Genomic DNA, 19,023 nt, shown 5'->3' with positions numbered 1-19,023 from the left:
TCATAAATATGGAGAACAAACTGAGGGTTGCTAGAGGGGGTGTGGGAGGGGGGATGGGCTAAATGGGCAAGGGGCACTAAGGAATCTACTCCTGAAATCATTATTGCACTATATGCTAACTAATTTAGATGTAAATTTTAAAAAATAAAACAAGTTAAAAACAAAAAAAGAAAGGAAGAAAGAAAGAAAGAAAGAAAGAAAGGAAGGAAGGAAGAAAGAACGAACGAACCTGAGCTAAGATTAAGAGTCGGATACTTAAATGACTGAGCCACCCAGGCATTCCATATTTTCAAACAACTTCAAACTTTATTTCAAGAGCACTAGTTTTTCATGGAATTCTTTTTTTTTAAGTTTATTTATTTATTTTGAGAGAGAGCATGCACATGCAAGCAGGAGACGGGCAGACAGAGAGGGACAGAGAGAATCCCAAGCAGGCTCTGCACTGTCAGCGCAGAGCTCAACACAGGGCTTGAAACCACAAACCATGAGATCATAACTCGAGCCAAAGTCAAGAGTCAGAGGCTTAAATGACTGAGGCACCCAGGTGTGCCATTCACGGAATTCCTAAGAATGGACTTCAGGCTTAAAAAATCTCAACATTTCTTCATTTAACGTTAATATCTGTAAATCTGGTATGTGATACACCCTTTCTGATTTAGGAAACTTGGAAGCCAGGTTGAAAAAAGTTTGCTCATGCACTTAAGCATAAAACAAACAACACAAAGAATGACTTTAATACACACACACACACACACACACACACACACACACAGACTGTGCTAGTACTCAGAGATGCAAGTCATCTAAGCAGAACCCTTTTCTGGCATTTTCCTCTTTTCTAAGTTAACTACACAGTATTTATTATATTCTGTAATTTTTAAATCACAGCAATGTGATTCTACGGGATTAAACTGAACCATATAATCAGAAGAAACAAACTCTACTTGATTATGTTTTAAAAGATGGAAAAATAGATAACAGGTCTAGCCACAATGCACAAGAGCAGCACACATTTTACAGACTGGACTACTAGGTATAGCCCAAAGTCACCCCAAAACCATATTCAAAACAAAACTGGGTCTTCTAATCAACACACTATTTTATCATAATCACTTCTCATTTGTATTATAAATTGTTATTAACCAAATAACCCATAATTTGTGTATCAATACAAGTCCTGTTTAAGGGGGTCGTAGAGTACCAAAACTAACTTTTTGTATATGGTGGAGGGGGAGAGACTTAGCAGGAAATCTATAACTATACCACCCAGGTCATTTCATAGACCTTTGCAAGGAAAGAGAGAAATAAAACGATCAGATCATCACATTTTTAACTAATGTATGTTACAACATAATTAAAATGACCACATTTTAGGGCACAAATTGAGACAGCATCAACATACAAGTATGATAATTGAAAGAGTAAAATACAATACCTCAATTTGGATCTACTCTAGAAAAAGTAGTATGTGTGTGTATATATATATATATATATATATGGTTGATTAAACAGATTTCTGTTAAAAGTACTTAAGATGACCACTTATACACAGCATGAGATCTCCTGGCTGCAGGCCCTTTGTTGAGAGCTTCAGGTCTCATTTGTATCATTTGAATATCTATAGTATTTTATCTATAAGGCACCATATCACATTTTCCTCCTATGAAATGACTTGCACACATCTTACAGCCCCTGTTAGATCTATGTTTGATTTGTGTTTCTACCACCCACAGCCTAAACTAGGTAACTTTTAACTAGCAGTCAATAAATAAGTTTATGCATGACTAAACAGCATGCACTCACATGCTCGCTCGCTCTCACACATGCATAAACACAGCAAAAAAGGAGGAGTGGGGGAGAGCTAGGAATTTAGCTTTGCCACAAGCTCAACATGAATTATGTCATAGATCAAATAAAAATCTAATGATGTAATAGAAATGTGGTATCCAAACCAAAAGCAGCTAGAATCTCGACTTTTCCTTTCGGTAGTTACACTGTATTTGGAATATAATATTAAATTTATTTTGGGGTGGTCACTAAAAACTTAGGAAGGCTGAAAGATTGCTATTATTTCACGATACTGATAAAGAATGGGTAATTAAAAAATATCTGAAGTTAAGGGTCATAAAAATTTACATAAATTGCTGTCAGTAATATTCTTACCTTAAAAAAAAGACCCTAAATGTATCTTCTTACCTCCTTCAAATCAAAGCAAGAGATTTTATAACTTAAAAGTACTTTTTTCGGGGCGTCTGGGTGGCACAGTTGGTTAAGCGTCTGACTTCAGCCAGGTCATGATCTCGCGGTCTGCGAGTTCGAGCCCCACGTCAGGCTCTGGGCTGATGGCTCAGAGCCTGGAGCCTGTTTCCGATTCTGTGTCTCCCTCTCTCTCTGCCCCTCCCCCGTTCATGCTCTGTCTCTCTCTGTCCCAAAAATAAATAAACTTTGAAAAAAAAAAATTTTTTTTTAAAAAGTACTTTTTTCTACAATGATCATTACATTTTAATATGGAAAATAAGTTAATTTAATATTTATTTACATGTGCAAAACACTTTAAGTTACATAGTATTTATTATATGATTAGTAATTAATAATTTTATATCTGTTTAAAAATAATTATTCATCCATTAATATCTTTCTTAAGCATCTGTACATCTGATCACACTTTTAATTTTTTTTTAACATTTATTTATTTTTGAGACAGAGAGAGACAGAGCGTGAACGTGGGAGGATCAGAGAGAGAGGGAGACACAGAATCCCAAACAGGCTCCAGGCTCTGAGCTATCAGCACAGAGCCCGAAGCGGGGCTTGAACTCACAAGCGGTGAGATCAGGACCTGAGCCAAAGTCGGACGCTTAACCGACCAAGCCACCCAGGTGCCCCAAGCATCTGTACATCTGTACTTAAGCATAAGTACAAAAAATAAACATTACTAAACAGTAGCCAGGATGCCTCCCTGTGAGGAACAAAAAAGTTACAGAAAAATAAACAAATATACTCATAAAAAGGAAGACAGAACAAATCAGATACCAGTGGTACAGATGAGCAATTTAAAAGTTCTGAGGAAGATGTAGGTAAATTTTTAAAGAAGTAGAACTTGAACTGTACATTAAAAGATGATCAAGATTTAAGATAAATGACTCAGAAAACAAACTGCTCATGGTATATTCAGCAACCAGATGATCATTCTGGGTGAAAAAGACACATATTGGGAAACGGAACAAAGTTTACAAAAACAGACTAGAATTAATTTACAGAGAATCGTGAAAGCCAAGTTAAGAAATGTGGCTTACAATCATTAATTGAGGACTTTAGAAAAATAAGCTGACATGAAAAAGTAAGCATTTAAGGAACAGTCATCTTGTAGCAGTCCATAGGATAGCTTTAATGATAAATGGAAAGGAAACTGGGAAACCTATTAGGAGGTGAACAATAAATCAGGGTTGTATCAATAGGAAAAACACAAAAGGAACAGATTTACCAATTACAGCAAGCAAGACAAAGTCTAATAGACAATATTCCAAGATTTTGTATCTATGTCCCCTTAAACAACAGAAAGAAAAAAGTACAAGGTCTGAGTCAGTCAGGTGTGGCTCAAATCTATGCTGTGTAACTTTAAATTTTTTTTTTTAATTTTTTTTTTAACGTTTATTTATTTTTTTGGGGACAGAGAGAGACAGAGCATGAACGGGGGAGGGGCAGAGAGAGAGGGAGACACAGAATCAGAAACAGGCTCCAGGCTCTGAGCCATCAGCCCAGAGCCCGACGCGGGGCTCGAACTCACGGACCGCGAGATCGTGACCTGGCTGAAGTCGGACGCTTAACCGACTGCGCCACCCAGGCGCCCCTAAATTTTTTTTTTTTTTAACGTTCATTCATTTTTAAGAGACAGAGAGAGACAGACTGTGAGTGGGGGAGAGGTAGATAGAGAGGGAGACACAAAATCTGAAGCAGGCTCCAGGCTCTGAGCTGTCAGCACAGAGCCCAACATGGGGCTCGAACTCACGAACAGCGAGATCATGACCTGAGCTGATGCGACGCTCAACTGACTGAGACACTCAGGCGCCCCTATGCTGTGTAACTTTAAAGAAATAATTTAACTTCTCTGAGCCTTAGTTTCCTCAGATATAAATAGATATTTACTTTGGGTTTTGAGAAGATTAAAAAAGAAAATGCATATAAAGCATATATGCACCTGGGACACCCCAGGCACTAAACAAATGTGATTTCTGCCTTTCTCCTCTGGCTCCCTGTTCTTTATCCCTTAACAATTCTGTCTGAGAAATGAGCAGTACAGTAGGTGATCTGTCTACAAACTGTCATTTTAGAGTTAATAAAATTGAGTTAATGAGAAATTAAATGTATCAATGACATAAAACCAGCTACCTTCACTGTTGGCACCAGAAGACAGATCTATTGACCCATAAAATACATAAAAAGTAGTGGGAAATCAAGACTCTTCTTTAAAGATATATCCTCTACTAAATATACAACAGAAGATTGGCTTCAAATTTTAAAAACATTTAAATTTGACTGTTGCCTTAATATAAAAAGGGCAATCCATTTTACAAGAAAACATTTTTTTTTTAGTATATATACCAAATTCTAGACTAGAATGAGGACCTTTCTATTAGAGAAGGAAAATTAATGATATAAATTTCTTCTTCTAACCAGACTAAATATAAGAAAACTTCAGACACAGCAATAAGTTTACTCACCTTCCATGGGCATGGAAATTTAGACGTAAAAACTGGTCCTCGTGTGAAATCGCTCTTTTGGCACGCTGGTGTTTTTGGTGTAATGAATCCACATCATAAGATAATCCTTCATAATGTCTAATGTATTTATTTAAAGGATTTCCATATTGACCTATAAAAAATAAACAGTTTGAATTAGTATCATAATGAAGGTCCATTCTAGTCCTAATACGATTCCATGATTATTCAAATATCTATAAATATGTATGAAACAACTGTCTCACTAATGTTAGTACTTTATTTTCACATACATTTTTCTAAAAATTTATTGTAATGGGAATTTCAACCATACACAAAAGTTTGAAAGTTAGCCACAAGTTTGTCTTTGATGTCTTTTATCAGGTTAGGTTAAGTTTTTTATTAATACTTTGTAGATAAAAACTATCAGGGACAGATGCTGACCTGTCACCTGCTCTTTCTACACCTAGTAAGTTGATTCCATGGATTTTTTTAGCTTATTAACGTGACAAAGTTGACTGATTTTTTTAAAATTTTTTTTAATGTTTATTTATTTTTGAGGATAGAGTGTGAGTTGGGGAGGGGCAGAGAGAGAGGGAGACACAGAATCTGAAGCAGGTTCCAGGCTCTGAGCTCTCAGCACAGAGTCCAGTGCAGGGCTCGAACTCAAGAACCGTGAGACCATGACCTGAACCGAAGTCGGACCCTTAGCGGAATGAGCCATTCAGGTGCCCCCCAAATTGACTGATTTTCTAATATTAAACCAACCTGCATTACTGAAAATAAACCCCACTTGGTTACAATGTACTATGTTTTACAATATTGTGGGATTTGACTTGCTAATATAACTTTGTTTAGAATCTTTGTTATCTGTGTTCATGAGAGACACTGGTCTGAAGTTTTCTATTTTTTGTACTATCTTTGCCAAGTTTTGATATCAGAGTAAAAGAGGAGTTGGAAAATATTACCTCTTTTTCAACTTTGTGGACACATTCATATAGCACTGGTATTTGTACCTCTTTAAATGTTTGGCAGAATTCAGCAGTAAAGCCATCCTGGCCTAGACTTCTCTTTGTGAAAAGGTTATTAACTATAATTTCAATTTCATATATAAAGAGCTATTCACATTATCTACTTCTTAAATGAGTTTTGCAAGAATTTGTCCATTTCACCTAAGATGTTTAAGTTATGGAAATAAAATTGTCCAAAATTCCCTTATTATGTTTTTACATCTTTTTGAATCTGTAGTGATATTACCTCTCTCATTCCTGATATTGGTAATCTATATCTTGTCTCTTTCATTCCTGATCAGGATAGCTAGAGATTTATTGATTTTATTTATATTAAAAAAAAAAACTTTTATTTCCTTTGATTTTCCCTAATTATCTTTGCTTTCTATTTATTGATTTCCCCTTTGGTCTTCATTATTTATTTAATGCTTACTTTGAGTTTAACTACTCTTCTTTTTTGTTGCATAAGGTAATGCCACTGATTTAAGACTTTGCTTCTTCTCTAATCCAGATGTTTAGTACTATAAATGTACCCTTAATACAGCTTTAGCAGCATCCCACAGATTCTGTTATGCTGTTACCATTTTATTCTATTCAGGATACTTTCTAATTTCCATTTTGATCCATGTACTATTTATAAGTCTGTTATTTTCGAATACTAAGGATTTTCTCAATTATCTTTTTGCTATTGACTTCTAATACACCCCACTACAGCCAGAAAACATGCTTTGTATATCAATACTTTTAAATACAGTTATTTTATGACCCAGAATATGATATTTACAATATTTCATGTGCACTTGAAAAGAATGTGTATTCTGCTGTTAATGGTGAGTGTTCCAGAAATGTCAATCTCTGCTCTTCTTGAGTATTCTATAAATTTCAACCAGGTCAAACTGGTTGATGGGATTGTTCAAGTCTTTTATATCCTTACTGATTTTTCTACCTACCTGTTCTATTATCAAGAGAGGGGCACTGAAATCTGTCTGTGATTGTGATCTTCTGTTTTTCCCCTGCAACTGTTTGCTTTGTTGATTTTTGAAGCTCTGTTATTACATGCATAAATGTTCATGATTATCATGCCTTTTGGATCAATTCATCCTTTATCATTAACAAATGATCTTCAGGGCACCTGGGTGGCTCAGTCGGTTAAGCGTCCGACTTCGGCTCAGATCATATCTCACGGTTTGTGAGTTTGAGCCCTGCATCCGGCTCTATGCTGACAGCTCAGAGCCTGGAGTCTGTTTCAAATTCTGTGTCTCCCTCTCTCTCTGCCCCTCCCCCTGCTCATGCTCTGTCTCTCTGTCTCTCTCAAAAACAAATAAACATTAAAAATTAAAAAACAAAAACAAATGATCTTCTTTATTCTTTGCAATAGTCTATGTCCTAAAATCCACTTTGATATTAAAATGGCCACTATCTTTTTTTTTTTTTTTTGGACTAACATAGTGTATCTTTTTCCATCCTTTACTTTAACCTATCTGTATTTTGATATTTAAAGTGAAGTTGTCATAAGCAGCATATAATTGGGTCTTGCTTTTTTTAAGTGATCTCTATGCCCAACATAGGGCTTGAACTCACAACCCTGAAACCAAGAGTTACATGTTCTACCAAGTGAGCCGGCCAGGCGCCCCTTGGGTCTTGCTTTTTATCCAATCTGATAATCTCTGCCTTTTAATTAGGATGTCTAGATCATTTACATTTAAAGTAGTTACTAATGGGGCACCTGGGTGGCTCACCTGGTTAAGCACTGACTTCAGCTCAGGTCATGATCTCACCGTTCTTGAGTTCAAGGCCCATGTCAGGCTCTGTGCTGACAGCTCAGAAACAGAAGCCTGCTTCTGATTCTGTGCCTCCCTCTCTGCCCCTTTCCCACTCGTACTCTGTACCTCTCTCTCAAATATAAATAAAAACATTAAATTTTTTAAAAATAAAAGTTACTGGGGTGCCTGGGTGGCGCAGTCGGTTAAGCATCCGACTTCAGCCAGGTCACGATCTCACGGTCCGTGAGTTCGAGCCCCGCGTCGGGCTCTGGGCTGATGGCTCGGAGCCTGGAGCCTGTTTCCGATTCTGTGTCTCCCTCTCTCTCTGCCCCTCCCCCGTTCATGCTCTGTCTCTCTCTGTCCCAAAAATAAATTAAAAACGTTGAAAAAATAATTTAAAAAAATAAAAAAATAAAAGTTACTAATATGGGTAGATTTAAGTCTATCAATGTTATTTCTATTTGACTCATCTGCACTTTGTTCCTTTTTCTTTCTTTTGTACTATTTTTTATGATTTCATTATCTCTTCATTGGCTTATTAGCAAAACTCTTTGGCTATTTCAGTAGTTGCTTTAAGGTTTATAGTACACCTCATTAACTTATCCCTGCCTACCTTCAAGTGATATTATAACATGTCAGGTGTAAGAACCTAACATTAATATACTTCCATTTCTCTCCTTCTGGCCTTTAGGTTACTGTCATTGTATATTTTACTTATATATATATTATAAACCCCACAATATATTGTTGTTGTTTGGGTTGAAATAATTATTTTATTAAATTTTTGGAAACAGTGAGAGACAGAGTGCTAGCAGGGGAAGGGGAGATAAAAAGGAAGACACAAAATATGAAACAGGCTCCAGGCTCCAAGCTGTCAGCACAGAGTCCAACAGGGAGCTCAAACCCATCAACCATGAGATCATGACCCGAGCCAAAGTCAGATGCTTAAATGACTGTGCCATTCAAGTGTCCTGAAATAATTATCGTTTAAGGAGGTTTAAATAACAAGAAAAAAAATCTCCTTTAATCATCATTTTCAGGGTTCTTTATTCCTTTATGTGAATCCATATTTCCATCTAGTATCATTTTCCTTCTGGATGACTTCCTCTAATATTTATTCTGCTGGTGAAAAACTCTTCCAGCTTTTGTATGTCTGAAGTCTTTATTTTGTCTTCATTTTTGAAAGATATTTCCATGAAGCATAGAATTATAGGCTGACAGGTTCATATATTTTTCTTTAAATACTTTTAAGATGTTGCTCCACCATCTTTTCAATTGTATTCCTTCTGACAAGAAATCTGTCATCCTCATCTTCGCCTCTGAATATAATGTGTCTTTACCCTCCCTAGTTTGTTTTTAAGATTCTCCTCTTTACCACTGGCTTTGAATAATTTGATTACCATGTGCTTTGGTTTCTCCATATTTCTTGAGCTTTGTAACAGTGAACTTCTTGGATCTGTGGCTGGACACTTTTTCAACCATTATTTCTTCCAGTTTTGTTGTTGTTGTGTTGTTGTTGAACTCTCTCCATCCTTCTCCAGAAGGATTCCAATTAAAAGTATATCAGGTCATTCAAACCCTTCCCACAGTCCACTAGTGGTTTTTCATATTCATTAAAAATTCTTTTATCTCTTTTTATTTTGAATTGTTTCTACTGCTATGTCTTCTAGTTCACTAATATTCTGCAATGTCTAATCTGCTGTTAATGTCATCCAGTGTACTTCCCATTGAAAACAGTATACTTTTCATCTCTATAAGTTAGATTTGTGTTTAATATTTTCTATGTCTCTACTTACATGAAATACAGTAATAACTCTTTTAATGCTCTTGTCTGTTAATTCTAACACCTGTGTCACTTCCAGGTTGGTTCCAATTGGTTGCTTATTCTTCTCACTATGGATTATTGTTTTCTTGCTTCAATGTATGCCTTATAATATTTCACTAAATGGATCCCAGACATTACAAATTTCACTTTATTGGGTGGTAAGCAATTTTTGTATTTTTATAGATATTCTCAGGCTTTGTTGTAAGAGAAAGTACAGTTACTTGGAAACAGTTTGATCCTTTTGGGTCTTGCATTTTTAATTTGTTAGGTGGTTCTGGAGCAGTGCTCACTGTAGGGCTAATTATTCCCAACTAGTGAAGGAAGACTTTTCTGAGTAGTCTACCCCATTGTTCCACAAATTAAGAGTTTTCCCAGTCTGGCCAGTGAGAACAGGCACTATTTCCTGTCTTATGTGAACACAAGGCACTGTTTCTTTCCCTGGACTCAGACAGTTTCTTCACATGTATGCATTGATCAATACTCTGCCAAACACTAGGAGAACCCTTTGCAAATCTCAGGGATTCTCTCTCTATGCAGTGCTCTTCACTCTGATATTCTGTCTGTGAATTCTAGTTACTTTGGTCCTGCTTGAGTCTCAGTTTCATCTTCTCAACTCAGAGAGTTAGCTGGCCTCCACCTAGGTTTCCTCTCATATCACTGCAGATGGAAATTTTCTCAAGATAGAAAGTTGGAACAACCATACGTCTTGACTCATTTATTTCCCCTCTCTCAGGGATCACTGTCATTTACCATCTGGTGACCAGTCTTAAAAACTGTGGTTTCTCTGCTTTTTTTTTTTTTTTTCCTTGGTTTCCTTAGATTTTTCCAGGCAGGGGGATAAATCTGGTCCTGGTTTCTCCATCTTCACCATGAGTGAATCCTTAACAAACCAAAATGTCTTCCTAAAGAAAACTGCCCTCTTTTATAAAACAAAACACCAAGTATGTTTTCAAAAAGAAACTATAATGGTTTCTCTAATGTACTGCATGAAGCCTAAGTGTCCATCACTGAATTTTCTGTGCATACAAGTCTGTGACTGGTCATTGTACAGCTAAGGACACAAATTCTTATGTCAAATGATCTGGGTTTAAATGCTGGAGAATGGTTGCAAAACAAGGTAAATATATTTAGTACTACTGAACTGTATACTTAGAAATGGTTAAGGTAGTAAATTTTATGGCAAGCATTTTTTTTACTAGAATAAAAAAACTATTCGGTTTAAATCCCATTACCTTTATTTATTAGCTTGTTTCCCTGAGCAAATGCAAGACTCAGCTTCAGTGCCCCATCCTTAAAACCAGACAGAAGTAGGTGTGCCTGGGTGACTCAGTCGGTTAAGCATCCGACTTGACTCAGTTAATGATCTTGCAGTTTGTGAGTTCGACCCCTACGTAAGGCTCTGTGTTGACAGCTCAGAGTCTGGAGCCTGCTTCGGATTCTGTGTCTCCCTCTCTCTCTGCCTGTCACCTGCTCATGCTCTGTCTCTCAAAAATAAATAAACGTTAAAAAAGAATTTTTTTTTTTTTAACTGGAAAGAAGTAGAATACCTCTCTCTCAAGGCTGTTTGGATTATGATATAAGCCATGGGTGGCAATTAGGAAAGTGCCTACAATACACTAGGCACAGTAAATAATTCTCCTCCTCCTCCTCCTTCTTTTTCTTCTCGTTCTTCATCATCATCATCACCATCATCTCCCTCTACTTCCTCCTCCCACACTTGCCTTTGAGACCTACATACACTAATTGAGGCCATACTGAGGAATAAACACAGAACTGGATTTGCATCCTGACACTTCCTAGCAATGACTGCATGAGCTGGGTAATTTTTTAACTTTTTAAAAATCTTAGGTTTTTTATCTGTAAAATAGAGATAAGGGCTACCCTAAATGCATGTAAACTGCTTAGCACAAAGGCTGGCATTAAAGGATCACTTAATTTAAACTATTATTGAATCACTTCACTGTACTATTGAATGCACTGTTCTCAAGAGAAATGACAAGAATGGAATCCAAAACTAGAATCCAAAACTATCTTTGCAACTAACAAAGAAAACACAGTGAAGCTAGGGTATAAAAGATGATAAAGCCTACTAGTATGAAATGTTTAAAAATCAAGGCTAAATAATGGAATCAAATATTATATTAAACATTTACCATATCCTTTAAAAAAATTTTAAGTTTATACTTAGGTTTAAAAAAATACCCCACACAAGAGAAAATATCAAGAAATCAAGAATGAGAAAGTTGTAGTATGAGAACTTTTGGGTGGTTTCTTTCATTTTGAAAATCAAATGTAGGATTTCCACTGGATTACTGAATTGTATTTAAGTGGACTGAATAGCCACAGCACAAACTTGGCTTTGCAAAGTTACTGCTTCCACTCCTTTTTCAGCACCAAAAAAAGTCAACTTTTTAAGTCACATTTCAGATAAAGTGTTCTGCCATTTCTGATAACTTAAAACAATAACCATGGCTATTTCAGTGACATGTGATAAAAGCTCAATTATTTGCATGGATGGAACACTCCTGAGTTATTAAACAGTCATCTTTTCTCTGTCCCACACACAAAGGAATTTTCTAAGGCAAGATAATGTTTACTTTCATTGGCAAAGGATCTGACTAATGATTTTTCTGGATCTTTATAACGGAGATAAAACACAATTCACAGATTTTAATGGGTCAAATTAAAAATTGCTACCCAGGAAGGGCGCCTGGGTGGCTCAGTAGGTTGAGCATCTGACTTTAGCTCAGGACATAATCTCACAGTTCAGGGGTTTAGGCCCTGCATTGGGCTCTGAGCTGACAGCTCAGAGTCTGGAGGCTGCTTCAGAGTCTGTGTCTCCCTCTCTCTCTGCCCCTCCTCCCCTGCTCATGCTCTCTCTCTCTCTCTCTCTCAAAAATAAATAAAAACATTATTTAAAAAAATGCTATCCAGGAACACATGGTTACCAAGTCCATCTTCTTATCATCTTCTACACAAGACCCATGTTTTTGGGTTAGCTATGCCTAAACACCAGTATTTATGATATGATCCCAGTAATAAAAAAAGAAAAAAAAAACATTGAAGATAATGTATTGAAACGGTATTATGTAATTTATCTCCCCCCAATACTTAATAAAACAAAGGGGGATCTGTTGGGGAGAAAAAACTTATAAAAAACAGCTCACCCTCCCGTATTAAAAAAAAAAAATTCTTGGGGCACCTGGGTGCCTCAGTTGGTTAAGTATCTGACTCTCAATTTCGGCTCATGTCATGATCTCTCAGTCCTGAGATGGATGGCTCCGCACTGGGTGTAGAGCCTGCTTGAGATTCTCTCTCCCTCAGGGCACCTGGATAGCTCAATTGGTTAAGTGTCAGACTTCTGCTCAGGTCATGATCTCACAGTGCCGTGAGTTTGTTCGAGCCCCACATCCGGGCTTTCTGCTGTCAGCATAGAGCCTGCTTTGGATCCTCTGTCTCCCTCCCTCTCTGTACCTCCCCTGCTCCTGCTCTCAATGTCTCTCAAAAGTAAATAAACATTAAAAACAAATTCTCTCTCCCTCTCCCTCAGCCACTCCCCTACTCACTACTCACTCTCTCAAAAAAAAGTTAAAAACAAATTCCTCAAGAACTGAAACCAAGTAAGAAAAGAATATAACCAGTGTGTGCAGTGACCTAATACAGGCTCGTAAGCACCTGATCTCTTCCCAAATCTGTAACCAATGACATTATGTTGATAGCTTGAAATTAGCCATGGGGGGGGGGGGGGTGATATTTACAGCACTGAAATTAGAAAAGGCTACCAAACAGAGGATTTTTTTGTTGTTTGTATTCAAGAGACCCAGTGCACTAATACAACACTGAGAATAATCTAATGGCATAATCTCTCAAACAGGCAGCCAAGAAAACAATATTCTAATGAGAAAGTGGAAAAGCATAATACAGAACTGGATTTGCATTTTGACACTTCCTAGCAATGACTCCTAGGGTTCCTGATGCTGTCTGTCCCTAACACTAAGAAGTCATACAATTCACTTTTTTTTTAATTCCAAAAGAGAACAGAGCCTTGGAATTCTCAAAGAGGTTGTATATAATCATGACCCCATGACTGGAGAAAAGCGGGTAAAACACAAATAATCAGCCCTTCTAACTACGGCTCAGAGACAAGTTGTCCACATTATATCACAGCAAAAAGAACAACAGGACAGAGAAAAGCCCTACAACCATAAACATCACATTGTCCAAATATACTAGAGCAAAAACAATGAAAGAAACAAAACAAAAAAAAGTGCAAAATAGTAAGTAATCCAATTAAGAAGTAACAAAAAACATTTGGAAACAATCCTGGACAAACTAGAATCAGTCCTGGATAATATTTAGAAGATCTTGTTAATTCTCTTCAGTACAACAACATTGTGGTTATATAGTAGAATATTTTGAATTTTTGGAGATATATTTTAAAGTGCTTAGGGGTAAAGTGACATGCATAATTTTCACTGTAGTCTATGCAGGAAAAAAGGAAAAGGACTCAAATTATTAAACCAGTTTCCACTTCTGGCTATAATGGAGAAAAAGGGACTGAATTTAACCTACCCCCACCGTAAACAATTAGAAAACTAAACAAAACACATAAGAAGATAAGCAAAATGAGATGAGATCTACAACTGGCCCAACTTACTAACTACAAGCAGTGTCCAGGCCAATGTGTGGGCTGGAAGAACACAAACAGCCTGGTGTTCTCACTCAACTGAGGGGCCAAATAACTGAGTTGAGTGAGGCCGGGCGTTCAGAATCTGTGGGTTAGAGGGTCAAGGGAAAGTTGAACAGAGAGAGCTCTGAGACCTTGTCCCTTTAAGTGTCTGGTTGAGTACTAATCTGAACACGTGAGAGAATAAACTATGCCAGCCCAGAAAAATGAACCACACACAAAAGAAGTAAGAACAATCTTCAAAGCCAGTAAAGGGCTGAGAAGTGTTCATATTTCCACTATCCAGGGAAAAAAGACCTGCAATATATGGAGCATAGGTATAGCCCTCAAAAAACATCACCTTATTCATGGGGTAAAATTACCCATACACTAAAGGTGTTATGGACCTTACCCCAGCAAAGATTAAAGGCAATATTTCAAAGGATTAAACTGATTCCAAATAGTTGAACTATACACCAAAAAAATCAGGCAGTATCTAAAGGAGAGACAAAATCTAAGTCACAAAAAAAGTAAAAATCAGAATGATTTCAAAAACTACCATGCATGTAAAAAAAAAAATCAGGAAAATATAAATATATTTTTCTGCATAACTGGGAAAAAATCAGACAATAGAGACAGAAATTACAGAGATGATGGAATTAGCATACAAAGAGGTTAAAACAGCTATTATAAATATGTTCTATATGTAAAAAGCATACAAGGAAACAAACATGAAGGGGGGGTTGAAAAGGTAAAAGATTTAACTATAAATCTACAGAACCAAGAAACTCAACAAATCTTAAGCAGAATTAAATATAAAAGAAAACCACACAGAGGCAAATCATAAGCAAATGGCTGAAAACGAGGGATAAAAAAACCCAAAGGAGCTAGAAAAAAAGATATTATATACAGAGGAACAAAAGTATAAATGACAGCATAATTCTACATAAGTCAGAAGATAATGCAGCAACATGTTTATAGTACTATAAGAACAAAAAACTTCTCAACCTAAGATTCTATATCCAGTGAAAATATCTCTCACAAATGAAGGTGAAGTGACACAACCACTTTTTCAGACATCAAACCTGCCAAATTATCACTAGTATACCTGCATTACAAGAAATGTTAAAGGAAGTTTTTCAGGCAGAAGGAATGATACCAGATGTAAATATGTACTGACACAAAAAATAGTGCCAGAAATAATGAATATATGAGAAAACAAAAATAATTATTTTCTCCTTTTTTAATCTCTTTAAAAGTTAAATGACTAATATGGAACTGCATATGAAGCAAAATTGTTGCTAAAAAGTCCATTATGTTGGTCAGGTCCTACTTTTCATGCAGCAATAGTAATTATGATGATTCGATTCAACTAGAAAGTGTCTTTTTTTTTTTTTTTTAATTTTTTTTTTCAAACGTTTATTTATTTTTGGGACAGAGAGAGACAGAGCATGAACGGGGGAGGGGCAGAGAGAGAGGGAGACACAGAATCGGAAACTGGCTCCAGGCTCTGAGCCATCAGCCCAGAGCCTGACGCGGGGCTCGAACTCCCGGACCGCGAGATCGTGACCTGGCTGAAGTCGGACGCTTAACCGACTGCGCCACCCAGGCGCCCCTAGAAAGTGTCTTTGAATACTAACTGAAAAACATAGAACACAATATGATGCATCATTACTACACATTGTTAACCATGTGTGTAGGTCATAATGATGAATTAAAGATTGTCACATAAAAAAAAGTTAAATGACTATTAAAAAAAACCCACAATGTGCTGTGGCATTTATGATATAGAATTAAAATAGATGATAATAGCCCAATGGAGAAAAGAAATGGAAGCGTGTATTATGTAAAGGTATATAATGATAAGTTATTGATATACATTGCACACCTTAGGAATAACTTCTAAAAAAAAAAAAATAGCTAATAGGCTTAACACATAAGCCAACAAAGATAAATGGAATCTTTTTAAAATAAATTAGTCCCGAGGCGCCTGGGTGGCGCAGTCGGTTAAGCGTCCGACTTCAGCCAGGTCACGATCTCGCGGTCCATGAGTTCGAGCCCCGCGTCGGGCTCTGGGCTGATGGCTCAGAGCCTGGAGCCTGTTTCCGATTCTGTGTCTCCCTCTCTCTCTGCCCCTACCCCGTTCATGCTCTGTCTCTCTCTGTCCCAAAAATAAATAAACGTTGAAAAAACAATTTAAAAAAATGAAATAAATTAGTCCCAAAAAACTGCAGGAAAAGAAGGGGGTAAAAAACTAACAGAAAACAAATAGTATGGGGTGCCTGGATGGTTCAGTCAGTTAAACATTTGACTCTTGATCTCACAGGGTCGTGAGTTCAAGCCACACATTGGGCTCCATTGCTGAGTGTGGAGCATATTTAATTAAAAAAGAAAGAAAAGAAAACAGAAAACAAATATTATAATAGTAGTTTTAAACTCAACCGTATCAATAAATACATTAAATGTAAATGATCTAAACCAATAAGTAAACATGAGACAGTCATTTTCTTATTTTTACAAAAAAAGAAAATATAACTACAGGCTGTACAAAGACATTTTAACACAAAAATAAAGATGAGTTAAAGTAAAAAGGATGGGAAAAGTTATATCATCCAAACAATACAAAGAAAGCTGAAATGGCTATGGTATTATCAAAGTAAACTTCAAAACAAAAAACTTATGAGTAAAGAAAGATGTTTCCCAATTCATCAAAAGGACATAACTATCTTAAATGTGTATCACATAACAGAGCTTCAAAGCACATGAAGAAAAAGTTGACAGAACTACAAGAAGTTGTAATTATTAATTATAATTATAGTTGGAAATCATTAACAGTCCACACTGAACTAGTAGACAAAAAAATAAAAATACAAAAAACTTGACCACTATCAAACAATTTGATCCAATCAACATTCACAAAACATTCCACCAAACAACAATACATTATTTTCAAGGACACATGGAATATTCACCAAGACAGACCTTAATTCTGGGCTATAAACCATGTTTCCATAAATTTTTAAAGGCTGAAATCATACAGTATGTTTTCTGACTATACTGCAAGTAAATCAGTAACAGATGTGTGGCAAAAACCCAAAATATTAGAAACTTAACACACATTTAATTAGCCCATTGGTCAAAGAAGATATCAAAAGGGATATGAGAAAGTATTCTGGGGGTGCCTGGGTGGCTCAGTCAGTTAAGTGCCCAACTTCAGCTCTGGTCATGATCTCATGGTTCGTGAGTTCGAGCCCCATGTCAGGCTCTGTGCTGACAGCTTGGAGACTGGATCCTGCTTTGGATTCTGTGTTTCCCTCTCTCTATGAGAGAGGCTCATATGGCTCTCTATGGAGGAGGCTCCACTCATGCTGTCTCTCTTTCTCTCTCAAAAATAAATAAAGATTAAAAAAAAATTTTTTTTTAAGTATTCTGAATTGACTGCAAAGAGCTCAAGGGAATTTTATAGGCTGATGTAAATCTTCTATGTTATGGAAGTGGTTATACAGCTATGTACATTTCTCAAAATTAACTGTTGAATTTTATTGTATGGAAATTATACCTCAATAAAGCTACTTAAAATTTTTTTAAGAAAAATGTTTAATCAAACTGGTAGGTATATAGGGTATTTGGTCTTTCTTTTACCTTTCCCTAAGTCATAAAATTTTCCAAAAAAACAAAAAAAAATCCAGAGGCATCTGGGTGGTTCAGTTGGTTGAGCGTCCGACTTCGGCTCAGGTTGTGATCTTGCAGTTCCTGAGTTTGAGACCCACATCGGACTTGCTACTGTCAGTGCAGAGCCTGCTTTGGATCCTCTGCCCCTCTCTTACATTGCCCTTCCCCTGCTTGTGCTCTCCCAAAAATAAAACATTAAAAAAAAAAATTTTTTTTTTTAGTCCAGAATCAAAAACAAAGACAACTCAAATATTACAACTTGTCATCTTTAAGGAAAATTAATGAAATCAACATTCTACTCGCCTCCAAGAAACTACTAAGCAACCTTCAATGACTCATTATTCATTATTAACTACATTTTTGTTAATAAGACATAAGTAGTAAAAAATGGGGGAAACAAAAAGATTAAATGACAACCAGTGATCACAGGTACCAAAAGAACACTGGGGGAAACCAAACATCAAGGGAAAATATCAGTTAAACATACACCATTTTCAAGAACTTCTTAGCAGTACTGAAGTTCCAAACTCAACACTTAAGCTAAAAAGCTAAAAGAAAATCTGGGAGCCTACTACTCAGCACGTGTTCAAATAAGGCCATTCATTAACTATTACCAGAGAGACTGGAAATTTGTGTTTGTAGATGTTGAGTCTGGACACACACAGAATCTTGCTATTCAAACTGTGTTTCAGGGACTGACTGCATAGGTGTCTCCTGGGGAATTGTTAGCAATGCAAAATCTTGGGCTCCCCTTTGGAATTTCCCAAGCAACTCAGGCTCTACCCAGCCCTACGTGATTCCCAGTGATCTGTACGCATTTTCAAGTTTCAGAAGCTCGGCAACTTTTCTGTATACACACAAATTCCCTCGACTTCTACCAGCTGCTGCGTATTTCTTTTTCTACATGCTAGCTTCAATCTAAGTGTTTAATAGTATATTAATAGGGCTAGTTTACCACAGGTGCTATCATTTAAGCAAGAAATGCCTTGCCCTGATGTCACAGGTAATATACTGATCAGAAAAAGTTCCCAAATAATACAAAACAGATGTAAGCAAATTAACTCAAAAGCCAATTCCAGCCAACCATTTGTTTCTGCAATACAGCTATATGCTCATTCTTTTATGTATTTTCTCTCACAGCTTTCATACTATAGCAGCAGAGTTGAATAGGCAGAGTATTACAAAACAGGAATCAAATCTGTACAAAGTCACTTTAGCACTTAGTTTCATTAGTACTGACTCATTATAAACCCTCTTTTTTTTCCTCTCTACAAGAGGAATTCTAATGAGAGATCCATGTACCTCTGTTAGGGTAAGGGATTCATGAGCCCCTGGGCATGCAAAAGTCTAAGAATATTATTTTGTCCCTCTC

At 36.5% G+C, this 19,023-nt stretch overlaps 1 protein-coding gene across 1 annotated transcript in view; it reads right to left on the bottom strand.

The window, feature by feature from the left end:
* Positions 1-19,023, bottom strand: part of ADAM10 (ADAM metallopeptidase domain 10) — a 137,540-nt gene that overhangs the window by 98,574 nt on the left and 19,943 nt on the right. Inside the window, exon 2 of the mRNA XM_047862744.1 lies at positions 4,719-4,869. Coding sequence (XP_047718700.1) covers positions 4,719-4,869 — 151 coding nt within the window. The remainder of the gene's footprint in view (positions 1-4,718; positions 4,870-19,023) is intronic.

This window comes from Prionailurus viverrinus, chromosome B3, assembly GCF_022837055.1.
Source record: "Prionailurus viverrinus isolate Anna chromosome B3, UM_Priviv_1.0, whole genome shotgun sequence".
Classification (NCBI taxonomy): domain Eukaryota; kingdom Metazoa; phylum Chordata; class Mammalia; order Carnivora; family Felidae; genus Prionailurus; species Prionailurus viverrinus.
Note: the sequence above shows the minus strand (reverse complement) of the source record. Positions and strands in the feature narration are given on the sequence as shown.